Genomic DNA, 15728 nt, shown 5'->3' with positions numbered 1-15728 from the left:
GCAAGGGTCAGGTAAGCTCTGCAGAGCCCTTTCACACTCCTGGAAAAACATTAAAATATTCTACATTTCCAGTTTAGCAGAGTTATACGCGAATCAGATCAAGATATTTGTGCCTGGCCACATGAAACAGCTCTGCAGACACCATGCATCTGTGAAAGCATCAGCCTGACAGATGCACAAGGGAATAAAGGCCACGGCACTTAACCCAGTCCATGCTCTTAGGAGGCTTTCACAACTCCTTAAGTACCCCAGGTCTTTCCCAGGGTAAGACCTGAACACTGAAATTATTTTGTGTTATTATCTGTCACAGGCTGCTGCCACGTCACACCTGTTAGGAGGCCCACAAAACTGAGGTAATGTTCCTATTACCACAAGATCCACGTGTGCCAATGGGAAAACACACAGAATATACAGCAAGGGGGTCACAATACCTCCAATATTTGATTTATGATTTGAGCAAAGATCACCTTTGCTACCTGCTCCCTGCTTTTGAAAGACGTTTGACAACCTTTGGAGGGCCCATTCTTCTGCTCCATTGCCCACAGCAGCGCTATTCATACCACATACCTCTCTCACCTGGTGCTGTTTAACTCTGTATTTTATTAAGTGAAATGCATGATTTTTATTTAAAAACAAACAAACAAAAAGCACACACTCAAAAAAAAACCCACAAAAAAACCCAATAACCACAAACCCCAAAGCATTATGAAACCTTACTTGGACTAGCAGCTCCCAACCAGTGCCCAGAGTGAAGCCAGGTGGGACAAAATGAAGGGACGGGGCCAAAGAGAGCAAAGTCACACAAATATATTCACTGCTGAAGCACACTGCAGTGATTTTCCTAATAGACTCAGCTCAGCATCAGGAGACAACACAGTGACCACACCAACAACTCAAGCTGGCTGAGAAAAGCCGGGAAGAAGAAAAACAGAGCTGCAGACACAAAGGGAAATACCTAACTAAACATCTAACTAAAGCTCCCAAAGGCTGGGAAGGGGAAGCTGGTGTTGCACTGTCACCATCCAAACTTCGGTCACCTCCATGGAGCTGGAAATAACTGATGGTACATTTTCATGGAGAGGGACACAGGTCAGGGTGAGAATAATGGAATCTTTAAGGTTGGAATAGAGCTCCAAGGTCATCAAGTCCAACTTGTGACTGATCCTCACCTTGTCACCCAGCCCAGAGCACTGAGTGCCACATCCAGTCACTCCTTGAACACCTCCAGGGATAGGGACTCCACTACCTCCCTGAGCAGCCTATTTCAACATTTAACAACCCTTTTCACTAAGAAATTCCTCCTGATGTCCAACCTAAACCTCTCCTGGCACAGCTTGAGGCCGTTCCCTCTCCTCCTCTCCCTTGATCCCTGGCAGTAGAGTCTGCCCCTGCCCTGGCTCCCCCCTTCCGTCAGGGAGTTGCAGAGCCAGAAGGTCCCCCCTGAGCCTCCTTTTCTCCAGGCTGAGCCCCCCCAGCTCCCTCAGCTGCTCCTGGTGCTCCAGACCCTTCCCCAGCTCCATTCCCTTCCCTGCACACGCTCCAGCCCTTCAAGGTCTTTCCTGAATTGAGGGGCCCAGAATTGGACAAAGGACTTGAGGTGTGGCCTCACCAGTGCCCAGCACAGAGAAGTGTGGAACAACCCTTGCCCATGTGTGGAAAGCTGCTGGTCAGGCTGACTTCAGACGAAATGCAAGTTTCAAAGGGAATTTTTGCTTCTGCCCAGAGCAGTGACACACAAGGAAACCAGAGCTGCCACCGGGATTTGGGCACACAAGGGATCTTTTGTTCCTCTGTGAGAAAAGCAAGAACCAATCAGCCAAGGCACCAGCGGCTGTGCTGGCTCTCCCTGTGACCATGGCAGAGCTTTCAGTCTGCTTTCAGGATTGCAAACACCCCTGGCACCCCCGAAGGCGTAAAAGGCAGCAACACCCACTGCACCTCACCAGGACAGAGATCGTGACCAGGGGAGGAGGTGGCTGCGTTGCCCTGCAGGTAATGTGCGACCCAAAGCACTCACTGCTCTGAACCCACAGCCTCAGTTATTAAAAATCACCAAATGATCCCTCCCTCCACCCTCCCAACGCTTGACTCCACCACCTCCAGTAGCAGACTTGCTGCAAATTAACTCAGTGCTGTGTATTTTGCTTAAAACAACATTCTTTCAGTGAATTGAGTGCATTTAGTCTCACGCTGGGTATGCAGGGAGTTTCTAAAGAGCTGGTCAGTGCAAAAATTAGAGGCTGTCACATATGAATTTTAATCACTTGCCTTTCTTTTTGTTTAAGCTCTTTTACATGCAGGTGCTACAAAGCAACTCTCTACAAAACATCCTCCTCGGGGGGAAAAGCTCATATTTAAAGGGGAGTTTTAACACGTGCTGAAATAACTGTAAGTGTTCAGATGCTTTGTGAACTACTTAGACTCAAAAAAGGGATCAGATGTTGCTGTACACTCTCTGCAGCCCTTTTATCCCGCTCACCCACATCTTTTTTTCCTTCTTTTTTTTTTTTTTTGTTTCCTTTTAAATTGGCATTTTCTGATGACAGGACAAAACCAAACACGGGATCCAGCAGAGTCCCCAGTCCCATCTCATGGACACTATTGGCTTGAAGCAGGGGAGAAGGCACAGGACCACTTCACTAACACTTGTGCACCACCAGTATCTTAAGCTCTGCCCTGGCACCCTGTCTCTAAATGGCCATGGTATACTACTAGAAGCTCAGAGAATTAAAAATCTAATTACCTCAATTTTTCTCATTTTACAGAGAGTCTTAGATTTTGTGCCCTTTTCCCTTGCCATCTACTCAATCCCATTCAATCACCTCCACTGTGCCTCTCCAGTGTGTTCTGGGCCACTAATGAAGCTAAAATATTCAGAAGAATCCAGAAGACTGTTCTTCTGCTCTCAATCACATTGCAAGTTTGACCTTCTGAGATGGAGAGTTTGAATTTTATTCCTGGTCTTTAGGATGCACCAGATATAATCCAATTGTTTAAAAGCTCAGACACTGCAAAGGAAGTGAGGTTTTTGCACCAGTTCAGGTTTAACATGCTCACAAACCTCCACCCTGATGGCTGAGCTGCCCAAGCACCCATGGCCCACCTCACGTGTACCCCAATTGCCTAAAGCTGAGCTGCAGGCAGAAGGCATCCCACAGAGTCAGTATTTCAGTTTAATAAGAGGCAAAAAGAAGTCCTGTTCAATGCCCTTCATCCATCACTCATGAGCCGTGCCATCCACACACCCTGTTCACACAGCTCCACCCCTCTCCCTGGAGCACTGCAGAGGGAAAAGCTCGGATCAAACTGTGGAAAACACAACTTCCACCCAGAAGCTTTCAGATTTAAAATACAGTGTGCTACATTTTAAGGCACATTTCAAATAAACAGGTAGATTCCTGTAATCCACATCCCAATCTCCTCTCAGCCCCGTTTGAAATGCTCTTTTGTACCCAAACCCGCAATTACCATAATAACAGCCCAAAACAGCAAGCACTAGAGGAGCATTGAACAGTGAGGATCTTATTTAAGAGCTTTGAAGGTGGTTATTTTCCTGTCCCCTTGAAAACAGAGCAGTCTTAACCACCCAGAGGCAGCAGTTATCAATTATGAGTTGCTTGTCAAAAGTAGCTTTATTCTGACAAGAAGGAAAGCAGAGTCAAGCATCTTTGGCTAGAGCTTACTGTTAGCCCACTGCCTGCAAAAATACACAAACTTCAGTTTCAGAAAAGCCTTATATTTTAGACACCTGCCCAGGAAAATCCATGGGTCCTGTCCACGTTGGTCAGTAAAGCTCTGATGTCTTCTAAAAAAAAGCCGTGCAGCTTGCTGCTCAGCCTGGACTCACACAAGGACAAAATTCTAAGCCTTCCTCTTCCTTTAGACAGCTTCCCAAATTCCTGAACTCTTCCCAAAGCAGATCTGCCCAAAGCACAAGTGCTCACGGGAGTGAACTGCACTCAGTTTGGACGCAATCCCTCTGATCTCCACCCATGGCAGTGCTCCTCCAGATGCATTTCTGGATTGAACTCTGGCACACCATTGATTAGAAATGCATCCTAACTCACCACTAAAGCCCAGAAAACAGGTTGCAACCCTTGGAAAGTGGTTCAGTGCTTACTCTTGCTATTAAAAGCCGAGGCTCTACGAAAATCTCAGCTAATCCACAAGCAAACGTAAACACACTGTGAGAGTCCTGACAACTATAATAAAATGATCCCTGGTGCAACAACTTTCAGCTGCCTCCCAAATTCTCTTTTAGATCGTGACTTATCTGCTAAGAACAAAATCCTACATCTGTCTTCAGCAACACAACAAACACAGAAACAAATGAAGTAGAACTCCCACCACATCCATCTGGTGAAGACACTGCTTTGAAAGATCCATAAATACCTCCAAATATCTGCCAGTCACCTCCTGACTCAAAATCACAACGTCTCCATAAAAACAACTAACATCAGCTCCTGGGTTTAGCTGGATTATCTCACCAAATTATCTGAAATGTGGTTTCCTCCAAGCTATTAAACATGACATTTGCAGAGTGGTTTGAACCTGATCCAGGAAGCTCACCCAAGCAGCAGCAGGAGAAGGATCCCTATCAGAATCACGGCTGCACCGAATCCCTGAGTTCCTGAGGACCACAGGGATCCCCATGAGCCCAGCAGCCTTGGAAAGCAACAACGGGGTCCAGCCAGCAAGCAGAATTCCACAACTTCCCTTTCACTGCACGATTCCCGCGTTTAATTGCATCTTTTCCCACTCTGAGCACCCACTCACCTGGCCATCTGCTTGTAGGCTTCCTCGGCCACTGCGAAGATATGGGGATCCATGTCCCCCATGTTTTGGCCACTGTATGCATAGATGGCATCTTCTTCATAGATTGGCAGCTCCTCGTATGGGTTGATGGCCACAAGCACGATACCTTAGAACAGATAAATAGGCGGGTATATCACAAACCAAGCAGGGAGTTAATATTTCAGGCTTTTCAGGGTGTGCATTAGTTGTTTTGATCTTTTTTTTTTTTTTAAATATGATGCTTGAAGGGAAAAAAAAGATGAGAATTGAATGGGGGAGGACTCCTGATTCTTATCTCAGCATCTCCTTTTAAGGGCTATGCTTTCATAGCAAGGCAATAAGCTCCCATACAGCTGCACAGGAGGCCTACAAAACCAGTGATAAGAGCAAAAATTTATAATAACTTACATTGTGTGAAGCCAGGCTTTGCAGAAGGAGTGAGGAAAGCTAAATAGAGCCTGAGCGATCACTTCAGAAAAGCAACCAAAGCTCTGCTAGACCCAAACAAACATGCTGGGGGTTCCCCTGGCTTAAATCTCAAGTGAAAGCTCATAACAAAGAATGTAGCCGAAATCAAACTGATACACATAAATCATAGGAAAGGAATGCCAGAGCCTGCATTAAAGCTTTAATGTCTGCCTCCTCTCCAGCTCTAGGAACGCCGTGCCTGCCCAGAGGAGGCAGTGAGCCTTGGAATTAATGAGAGGCAGAGCCACCTGTGGCGTTCCCCGTGTGCTTGAGGGAGCTGCCCTGCACGTAAGCGCTGACAAAGTTCCACCTCTGAAGCACCTTCAGGTTCTGCAGGTTTAAACTGCTACTGTGAGGGGCTCTGGGGAGCAGGTGGCTGGTGGGAGAGGGCCCCAGACAATTCAGGGCTTGGGTACCCTGAAATTACAGCGGAGCACGGGAACCCTCAGCTGGCAGCGAACACCAGGAGACGTGACTTCACCCACCGTGGGAGGCAAAGGTCAGCGACATCACCTGCCTCTGCAGGACATTAACCCAGCTGCCTCACCTCCCTGTGCCCTCCTCTTGCCTGTTTGCTTCCTGGTTCTGTTGGGGGCGTGCCCCAATTTCCCTTAGTCACCAAAAAACACCACGCAAGCCAAGCTGAAGGGCTGTTGTTACCCCAGATAAGCACTTTTCCACCCTTCTCAACCACTTTATAACCAGAGCACGGGGTACTTTGTACCCACGCAGAGCTCTGTAGCTAAACCTACACTTGCTAAGCCCAAACCCCTTTATCTTCATTAACGTGATGCTGTGCTCAAGGTTATCATAAACCTTCACGAGAAGCTGCACAAATGAAACCTCACTGATTTTGGATGGGAGCAGGTTTTCAGCTGACTGAAGGCACACGTGCAGCTGCAAAAGGCTGCAAGTTAGGAAAGTCTGGGAGGAAAGTCACCACTACAACAGCCACAGAGGCTACATATTTCAAGGGAACTATTTTAAAAAGTCGCCTCCTCCTGCCAAGCATTTCCTCAACAACCCTTAACTGAAACACTTCATCACAGCTGTCCACATCAGGCTTTGCCCTGCCATGCAAGTGGTCCCATGGATTTTGCTGAAATCCTACAACTCATCACAGGACAAGGGGGAACAGCTTCAAACTGACACAGAGCAGGGTTAGATGGGATTTTGGGAAGGAATTGCTGTCTGTGAGGATGGTGAGGCCCTGGCACAGGTTGCCCAGAGAAGCTGTGGCTGCCCCTGGATCCCTGCAAGTGTCCAAGGCCAGGTTGGACGGGGCTTGGAGCAACCTGGGCTAGTGGAAGGTGTCCCTGCCCCATGGCAGGGGGGTGGAACAAGAGGAGCTTTGAGGTCCCTTCCAATCCAAACCATCCTGGGATTTTATGAACTGCCTTCTTTCTTTTTTTTTGGATTTTTTTAAGTTGCAATTTGTTGCCATTTATTCACAGGTAACTGCAGTCCCGAATAGCTTTGGCAAGCCACCCGCCAAACCCAAGGACAAACCCAAGTTCACACCTGCCCTCCTTCCACCTTGAATTCAAGGCTTATATTACTCCCAAAGTCATTAAGAAAAGGAAGGAAATAAGAACACAAGAAGGTTTTTTGCAGTCTTTCAGGAGGAAAACCCACTATGAACATTTCTCAGTTGGATCACTCTTTCTGGCATGCTGCCATTCTTTGGTGATTTGCTATATCCTACTTTTTCCCTGGGGGGGTTGCCAAGTACACAAAAAGTTTGCCTCGAACTCATCTGACAAGATGTTCCCACCAAGAGTTAGAGGAAACACCAGCTGCTGTGGAACTGGATCAGCTGGACCATGAGCTCAGGAAGTTCACAGTGCACCAACCCTCAAAAACCACCTGTGGTTTTACAAAATAAGCCTGTTGGCACACACTTCTGTCTCCCACCCACCCCAAAAATCACAGTCCCCAGACCTTCCTCGTGCTGCAGCCTCTGGCTTGTGGTCTCAAGGGGGTTCTCTGTGGACCCACAGCTTTCCAGGAGCTGAACCTGTGGCCTGGACACTCACCGCAGTACGTGTAGACAAAGTTGCTCTCCAGGAACCTGACTTTGAGGTTGTGCAGGACTGCAGGCTCGTGCAGGTAGCTGAGGGCTGTCAGGTCATTCTCTCTGACCAGGATATCTGGATTGCATAGGAGAGGCAGCTCATTTCCTTGGAGGTCAAGACGATATTCGTAGAGCTGAAGAGAAACACATGAGGAACATGAGAACACAACAAACAGCTCCTTTAATATCTAATAACTTATCCAAACATAACTCCATTCTGATAGTATAAAATACTTACACATCCTGCTCTAAATGAAATTAGAAGCCCCTTTATGCTAAATGCTATAGGGACCTGGATGATGCACTACCAGGTGACAGGTCATCCTTCTGGTAAATGGCTTTGAGGTGGCCAACCAAGGTCCTGGAGTACCATGATGGTCCACAAGCACCAGCCTGAGCATATCTGAGTTGTTTTCAGGCCAACCTTGGGGCAAACAGCCTTTAGCCTTTAGCCAGCTCTGAGCAGTAACAGGCACCACACAGACAAGCACAGCTTCATCTGATCTAAGCACCTTCATGCTCTTTGAAAAGCAGCCTCATTTCAAACTAGACCACGTTCTTACCATCAGAACGATTTCTCAACTCATTTTTAATTCAAGTTACTTTCATACCCAAAACCTGACACCTCTTCAGGCAGAGAGGACATGGAGAATCATGGAGTCCCTGCTGCTTCAGTGTCTGAGGAGCCAGTTTACACTGCTGAAGTTACCATATGGGCAGCCTTATGCTATTTTTGACTCATCCCCAAGTGAGCAGCAGAGCCACCAACTAAAGAAAAACTGTAATTTTTTTTATTTTTTTTTTTACAGTGGAGGAAAAAATTTTTCCTGTGATGTTGCTTCCCACAGGGTGCCTCACAAAGGGGTCCTGATGCTCAGATCCCAGCAGAAGGGAAGAACCCCAGTTTGCAATCAAAAGAGCACTGGAACACTGCCCATGGAAACAGCACAAGGAAAGCTGGCCCAAATGCACGAGGATGGGGTCTCTCAGCACGTCTGACAACCTCAGGCTGGTTTTATTCTCCAATTCCATGTTGTCAATGCCAATTTTCAAGAGTTTGCACTCAGTCTCACATCTTAATGGCAAACACACCAGGGATGCCTTGTGATATTTAAAAGTCAGCTCTTCATTCAGAGGGAGTACTCTTGCATACAGAGCAGAGCCAGAAAACACAAAACCCATGAAAATTCACTTAAAGCACAAGGACAAAAGAGAAGCATTAAACTGTTGGGTAATGCATGTTGGCTGTCAGGAACAAAAGGCTTTCAACAGCTTTGAATCCCCTGAAGATATGTATGCTGGGTATCTCCAATCTGATGGACAGGAGTGCTCTCTCCCTTTCCTAAAGCTTTTCAGTCCAACATGACTCAGATCCAGGCAGGGCTTCATACAGAAGAGAATCAAACAGGGTGCTCCCAGAGACCTTGGGTCTCTTACACAGCCCCTAAATTAGATGTTCCACATCTCACCATGACAGTGACATGCTTATTAAGCTACTACCTACAACACCTAGTAGTCTCTTTGTACTTTAATGTTGCTGATACTCAGCTCTTGAGTAGACCTTGCAGGATTTCTTAGCCCCTTTGGTATCCAGAGAAATATCCAGATTAAAGATAGGGAAAAAAACCCCTCCCAAGCACTAAAACTGCTGGAGATCTCAACCAGAAAAGAAGGATGGAGGCTGTAGCACTCAGAAATATGAGCAGACATACTTTGGCAGCCTGAGCACAAGAAGTGGTAGGAAGGAGCTGCTGTGAATGAGATGGGCACCCATCTGCACCCAGACACTCATCTGTGCCCAGCTCTGGGGTTCCCAACATCAGAAGGTCCTGGAGCTACTGGAGTGATAATAGAGGAGGCCACAGAAATGCTCCGAGGGCTGGAGCCCCTCTGCTCTGGAGCCAGGCTGGGAGAGCTGGGGGGGTTCACCTGGAGAAGAGAAGGCTCCAGGGAGACCTCAGAACCTCTTCCAGTGCCTAAAGGGGCTCCAGTAGAGATCAACGTGGACTTGGGACAGGGGATGGAGGGACAGGACAAGGGGGAATGGCCTTAAGATGAAGGATGGTAGGTTTAGATTAGATATTAGGAAGAAATTCTTGGCTGTGAGGGTGGTGAGGCCCTGACGCAGGTTGCCCAGAGAAGCTGTGGCTGCCCCTGGATCTCTGCAAGTGTCCAAGGCCAGGTTGGATGGGGCTTTGAGTAACCTGGGATAGTGAAAGGTGTCCCTGCCTGTGGTAGTGGAACTGGCTGAACTTTAAGGTGTCTTGCAACTTGGTGCCTGGTGCTTCCAGGGAATAGTGGGGTGGCATCTGTGCATCTCCTCATCCAGATTTATCACCATGGAGGGTAAAAAAAGCACCTCCAAGAGTAGGATCATCCATCCTTTACCCTTCTCAGAAAGCTGCCCTATGCTGGAAGAGCAAACTGTGGAGGACAACAAAAGCAGACACAGCTGAGCCAGGAAAAAGCCACAGCACCAAGTCCTGGGCGCATATTCCAGCATCACTGACTTTCTTTGCAAACCTGGCACATTCACACACTGGCAACAGCCTGTGCTTGCCCTGCTGTGAAAGAAAAGCTGTTTTGATGAACAGCCTCATCAACCACATCTCATTCCTGTTCTCCATCTGCCCATTAAGCAACATGGTCAAGATATTCCCCCAAGTGTTGAAATGGTTGGCTGGCAGTGGATGTGGATTACTCGCCCTCCTTGGAGCATGTTCAATTTGAAGTGCTCTTTTATGCAACAGAGCAGATCATCTTCTAGACTACTGAGTAAACCCTACCTGCTCGGTGAAGAAAGCTGGTTTAGGTGAAATTCTTCATGAAAAATGTATTTATTCTTCCTGCCACACCAGGCACCTCGTGGTGGGTACATAGCACGGCTGCCCCCTTTCCATAAACCACTTAAATCTGCAGCTGATGCAAATGCCATGGTTAACTTCATCTGCAATTCCTTGCTGTCACCCAAAGTCCCACTCCATGAGCTTTTTGTGCGGAACAGAAAGCAGCTGCTTTTCCCCAGCCTCCATCCTGCTTTGGGAATGATTTATTGCTGGCTGCGTGTGCGTTCGGAAGCAGCGCTTGCTGGAAAACATCTACATTTAAATGAGTTTTGGGGGTCTTGCCTTTTAAAACCCATTTGTTTAAAAGTAAAATGGAGGTAAAAGAGGGTTTTACATAAGATTATACTTAAAGAGAAAAACAAAGGCGTGGAGAAAGCTGTTGCACAGCAGTCAGTTCTGTGCTCTGTGTGATTTTTTCATCGGTACCCAGGGTTGAGTAGATGCCACCAGCCGTGCTCTTCACAGTTTGTTCAGCAGCAAAGAGAGTAAACTGGTATTTCTAACATACTGCTACTACTAAAAAAAAGAATACATTCTGATATCACAGACTATTACAAGTTTGCCAGGGGATGAAAAGAGATGATGGAGGTCAAGGGCTTTTCTCACAACCTACTTTAACACAAGTGTCTAGGGAGGGAACGGGCAGGGAAGAGCTGGAAGTGTTAAGGCAATAAAACACATTTTAAACTGCTTCACAGAAACTATGAGATGGATCAGGCTTCTTCACACATTAATTTGAAGCTTTAAATTACTAAAAAGAATAACGACGTTCAAAAGCTTACAGTTTCATCTTCAAGTTTCAGCTGGAGGCTTTTATCTCCCTCTTTGTAATCCTTGACAATTTCTGCCGATCTCCAAACTTCATCAGGGTCAGGAATCCAAACCCTTGTGTACTGTAGAGGGAGGGGAAGAAAGAATAAGTTTAAATATGAGGAAACCTCAGGAAATTAAACGAGAAATAAATTAATTCTCTATTAATACAATCCCACACTCATTGTAAAGTCAGTGCAGCTAAACCAATGATTTCAGTAAAAAAAAAAAACCAACATAAATTCCAGTTTTAGTTCTTAAAAGTCTGGTTTTCAGTCAAGCTTCTCGTGGATGAGGTGTATGCTGGCTTGTTACTAATCTGACAAAGCAAGGTAGAGCCTCGAGGCAAACATGGAATTTAATTTCCCTGGGAAAAAAACAGCCTTCCAGAAGCTTTTATGAAATAACACAATTCAGCCCCAGCAGACCATACGCCAGGGTGTATTTATTTTGCACAGAACAGGGCAGTTTGGTTCCCACAGAGCAAGCCCCCACCCAAACCCACTGCCATGGAGCAGGCAAAAGACGACACCAATGCCAGCTCCTTCACTTGGAGGCAAACCTGCAAACAGGCTTCAGGGCTCCAGGAAAATGCAACATTTAACCTCTTTTGCCACCAAAATCCCCAAGGCAGACCTGCACAGCCCAGCCAAAGTGTGCGTGGAGGGATAAAACCCAAGTGTGAGCAGCACACTCCGGGCCACCGCACCTCCTGCTAACGAGGTTTAATTGCTTCTGTGATGCAGAGATTCTGCCCAGGCTGCATAAAAACATCCCCTCGTGCTCAGCAAGTAGCCACTGCTGTGCTGAGACCTCCAGGACTTCTTCTTGGAGCTGGGACAAAAGTCCTGCAGGCCAACCAGAAACACATTGACCTCCATCCGCGGGTTTCCCCTTACCCTCTACACCCGCCTTTCTTTTGCCAGAGCAGTTTTCCTGCACACAGTGCTGCCAGGGCAAGGGCGAGGAACCCCAATTTGCTTCGTCTTTGCATCACAAATCAGGCTTTGGTTGCTGGCCATGGACCCACGAAGCCAGCCTGATGCTGGACTCAGACAGCCCAACACAGGAGGCAATGGGAACACCTCAATTGTCACTAATTTATTGGCATTTAGGGGGCATGTCTCCTGCCTGTTGACTGAAATAAGAACCATATAACCTTATTCTTACTCCAAACACAAGGGGTTGGGGGAAATTCCAGAAGATCCAAAGCACCGGAGCATCAAAGGTAAGTTTCGGCCTTCATCTTAAAACCAAACCCAAGCACATGACGGCCAAGTAACATTTTGTAGCAACCCATGAGCTAAAACAGCAGCGGCCACCATCTGACAGTCCGCTCTGCAGCTGAAAAGCAATGGATTTTTTTATATGTATCACTTGTAATTATTTTTAGAGCTGCTCAATAGCTACAGCAGCAGGAACCTTTAGATGTTATTGGAGCTACACAATTGTATTGCCAGAACAGCAGTTTTATCATGAAGCAAATTAATAAATAAATAAATAATTCCCCCCCCCCCCCATCACACCACCTCTAGATCCCATGAGCCTTCAGTGCTCTCCCCACCACGAGGAAGGGAGGCTGCAATGAGGAAGGGGCTGGTTCAGGACCCCCAGCCCAATCTCCATTGTCCCCTCCAGCAAACAAAAAGTGCTGACACATCCCTGCAGCATGGCCAGGAACCCCATCTTTGGCTGGCCCTTGAAAGAAGAAGTAGGTGCAGCTGGCGAGATGACAATGCATCACTCATCCTTCCTCACCTGCTTCTCCAGACTCCGAGACTACAGAAAGTGCTTTACAGACCATTCCTGCAGCTCTCATCCCTCTGCAAAGCACTTTGCCTGCTCTTTCATCCCCACCACTGTGGATTCATCCAGTGCCAGCTCTCTCCTGGCAGAAGAGAGATTCAGACATGCTCTAGAAATGCCCAGAATAGCCAAGGATCAGGATGTTCCCAGCTCAAGGCAGCTTCAAAGACAAGATGTTGCTGGTCTTGCCAACCTTGCAAATTCTCCACCTGCACACAGGGCTGGGCTGAGCCATGGACCTGCCTGGACAGGCAGGTGCAGACAGAGACACGCTGACCCCAAAGCAACCCAAAAACCACAGTGGTGCTTGTGAACGTTTTGGTAAATGAAATTTGGGTGCACCTCCAGCAGCAGTAAGAGGTCACAGTGGTCATCCTCAGCAGTTCATCACCAGCCATGGCCAGGAGCCACCCAAGACTCAGGTGCGACAGGAGGCTCTGAACTGCTGGTAGAGGGTGGCAGCTCTCAGCATCCACTGCCCAAAACCAGGTGGTGGGAAACCTCATACCCCATCAGCCATCCTGACCAAAAAACCACAGAATTTTAAAACAGGACTTTGTGTATACCCACATGTGCAAGGGCTCACACAGTACAGGGGGCAACAGGACAGAGATGTTTGCCAGGTCTCAGAAGCCCTGGGGGTCTCTTGGTCCCTGGCTGTGAGACTCCAAATGTGATCAAGGTCTCCATGCTCTGAGTGCTTCCCATCCTGCTAAACAGCCAGGGGCTGCTGGAACAGGTTGCTATGAATGCATTTCCACAAGCATCTATAATGCTGTCCTCTCGCATGTGCACACACGCGTCCGAGAAGGGGAAGACTTATTACATTTGTTTTGTTGTGCTCTTTCACCGTCCTCCCCTCCTTGCTGTGCTCCAGCAGACACACAAGTGCTCAGCCCTCCAGGCAGGGCAGGCTTCTGTACAAACCCCCACCCAAGCCTTCCCTTTGACCCATAAATCCCAAATATGTCAAGCACAGCGCTGGAATAAAAGCACTTTGTCATTGTTACATCTTTACAAGGAGAGCTTTAATTAAAACCTGACGAGGCTTGGAGGCAGCCCATGGTGGGGGCAGCTGGAGCACCACACTCATCCCTCCTGCATTCCCTGCCTCTAACCTGGTCCCTCCAAATATACACCATATATTTGCCAATTAAATCCATAGAGATAGAGCCACCAGGTCACCAAAACCAGCAACCCTGGCAGCTATCCACCCAGGCAGGAGGAGAGCATCCCTGTGAACCCCTACTTCCACAGTCACACCTCTAACACAATTATACCACTCCGTATCTCCATATGCCATGTGCTGGCTTTGTGAGCTTTAACAGCCTCCTGGTCTTCTGCTGGAGCTTGTTATAAAGGAAAAAGGCAGGTGGATCCATCTCAAAGCACTGGGAACAAAGGATTAATTGACTTTAGGCTCAGCAGACACAACCCTGGGCAAACCACTTAATGTCCAAACACTCCAGTATCTCCATCCATTTTCTCTTCTTTTTCTTTAAAGAAAAACATTTTCTTCAATCCTCGAGGATGCCTTTAAATGATGTGTTAAAATTAACTGGAAATAGCTCTGCACGTTCAGCCTCTCAAGGAAAAAAACAAAACAAAACAAAACAAAAATTCTGGTTTGCTTTGGGTCTTTTTAAACCAGATCCCCAATAAAACTAAAGCCATTCAATGCTCTTCAAGCCTCATGCCTTATTCTACTCAGCTTAAGCAGAAGCTTAATAAATTCAATCCCCACCTCTTGATTTGATTTAGATTTTAGCAGGCTGCCACTGCGGATGCAGATTAAAACCAACATTAAATTAGAAGAGGCAGGTCTTGTTTTACTGTTTTGAAGCTCTTGGTGCTGGCCAAAGGCAGTCCCAGCAAGCTCCAGGCAATGTGCTTGGAGGATGCTCCGTGAAGGGATGTTGGTCTGCATAGAAGGAGTTACAACTGTGGGGACAGAGTATAATTTTCATTACATTAAGAAAATTGTATAATCTTTCATTATGCAATAAGTATTAAAAATTAGCTATCTCGGTTTAGTCTGGGCTGTTTGGTGGTTGCAAGTCTTTATGGCAAGCTTGAAGTCAGCAAAATCCATGTTTATTATGATTGGGTTTTAATCCCCTGAGTTATTTCAGGAATGGCAATGCTCACAGCTGACCCTGGGAAGTTTTCATTGCTCCTGAGTCAAAGGCATTTTGCTGGGGACATCCTTCCAACAAGCTGCAGATAGAGGGAGGGCACAGCAGAAAACCCACAATACTGGCAATACAACAGCACCAACCACCTCACAATTAGGAATTCAGTAATAGAGATTAAGATACAGGATCTCCTTACAAAGACTTCCACACTGGTTAAGCAAATCTTAAGAAAGGACTCTAGTAGAAACCACAGACAGTGATTTGTCAGAAACTTGAAGGTGAACACAGAAATGTCAGCTAGAACGAGGTGGAAATTGGGACAAACCTCTGTATATTTTTCTCTGTAAAGCAAGCACTCTTCCACCTTTACCCCTTTGTAGCGGTCTTATTGCCAACCTCATTCTGTATTGTTCGGTGGCCCAAGTATTGCTGGATGTTTTTGAAGAGGGAAAAAAAAATGCATACAAAAGAAAAACCAGCATGAGCTTCAGCCCTGGCTTCCCAAGAATACACATGCAGCACGTGAATGGTTAAGCAGCTTACACTGAAACAGTCCAATAACTACTCCCCCCCAGCTCTCACAGGCTATCTGTTACTAAAATCTAAGTTTCCCCAAACTGTGTTCTTTCCAAGTAAGAGGAAAGCACAAGCTGTACTTTAAATTAAAACGCTGTCATACCACACACTCTGGATGTAATTTTTCTTTCCCTTACTTTTTCTTTAAAATAGTATTAAAGATCCCTCCACAGAGATCATTTAAAGAGGATCTTGCAGATAAAAAAAAACCAACCCAGA

General features: G+C 46.8%; 1 protein-coding gene across 4 annotated transcripts in view; it reads right to left on the bottom strand.

Moving 5' to 3' along the window:
- The window catches only part of MYO5B (myosin VB), a 143816-nt gene that overhangs the window by 104580 nt on the left and 23508 nt on the right, over nucleotides 1-15728 (bottom strand). For all 4 annotated transcript variants that reach the window (XM_051803659.1, XM_051803661.1, XM_051803660.1 and 1 more), the window contains exons 2-4: nucleotides 10965-11075; nucleotides 7299-7470; nucleotides 4777-4921 (exon numbers count right to left, since the gene is read on the bottom strand). In XM_051803659.1, the coding sequence (XP_051659619.1) occupies nucleotides 4777-4921; nucleotides 7299-7470; nucleotides 10965-11075 (428 nt within the window). The remainder of the gene's footprint in view (nucleotides 1-4776; nucleotides 4922-7298; nucleotides 7471-10964; nucleotides 11076-15728) is intronic.

This window comes from Manacus candei, unplaced genomic scaffold (genome assembly GCF_025592945.1).
Source record: "Manacus candei isolate 608988 ecotype Guabito, Panama unplaced genomic scaffold, ASM2559294v1 h1tg000059l, whole genome shotgun sequence".
NCBI lineage: Eukaryota > Metazoa > Chordata > Aves > Passeriformes > Pipridae > Manacus > Manacus candei.
This window is presented reverse-complemented; position numbering and strand designations above follow the sequence as displayed.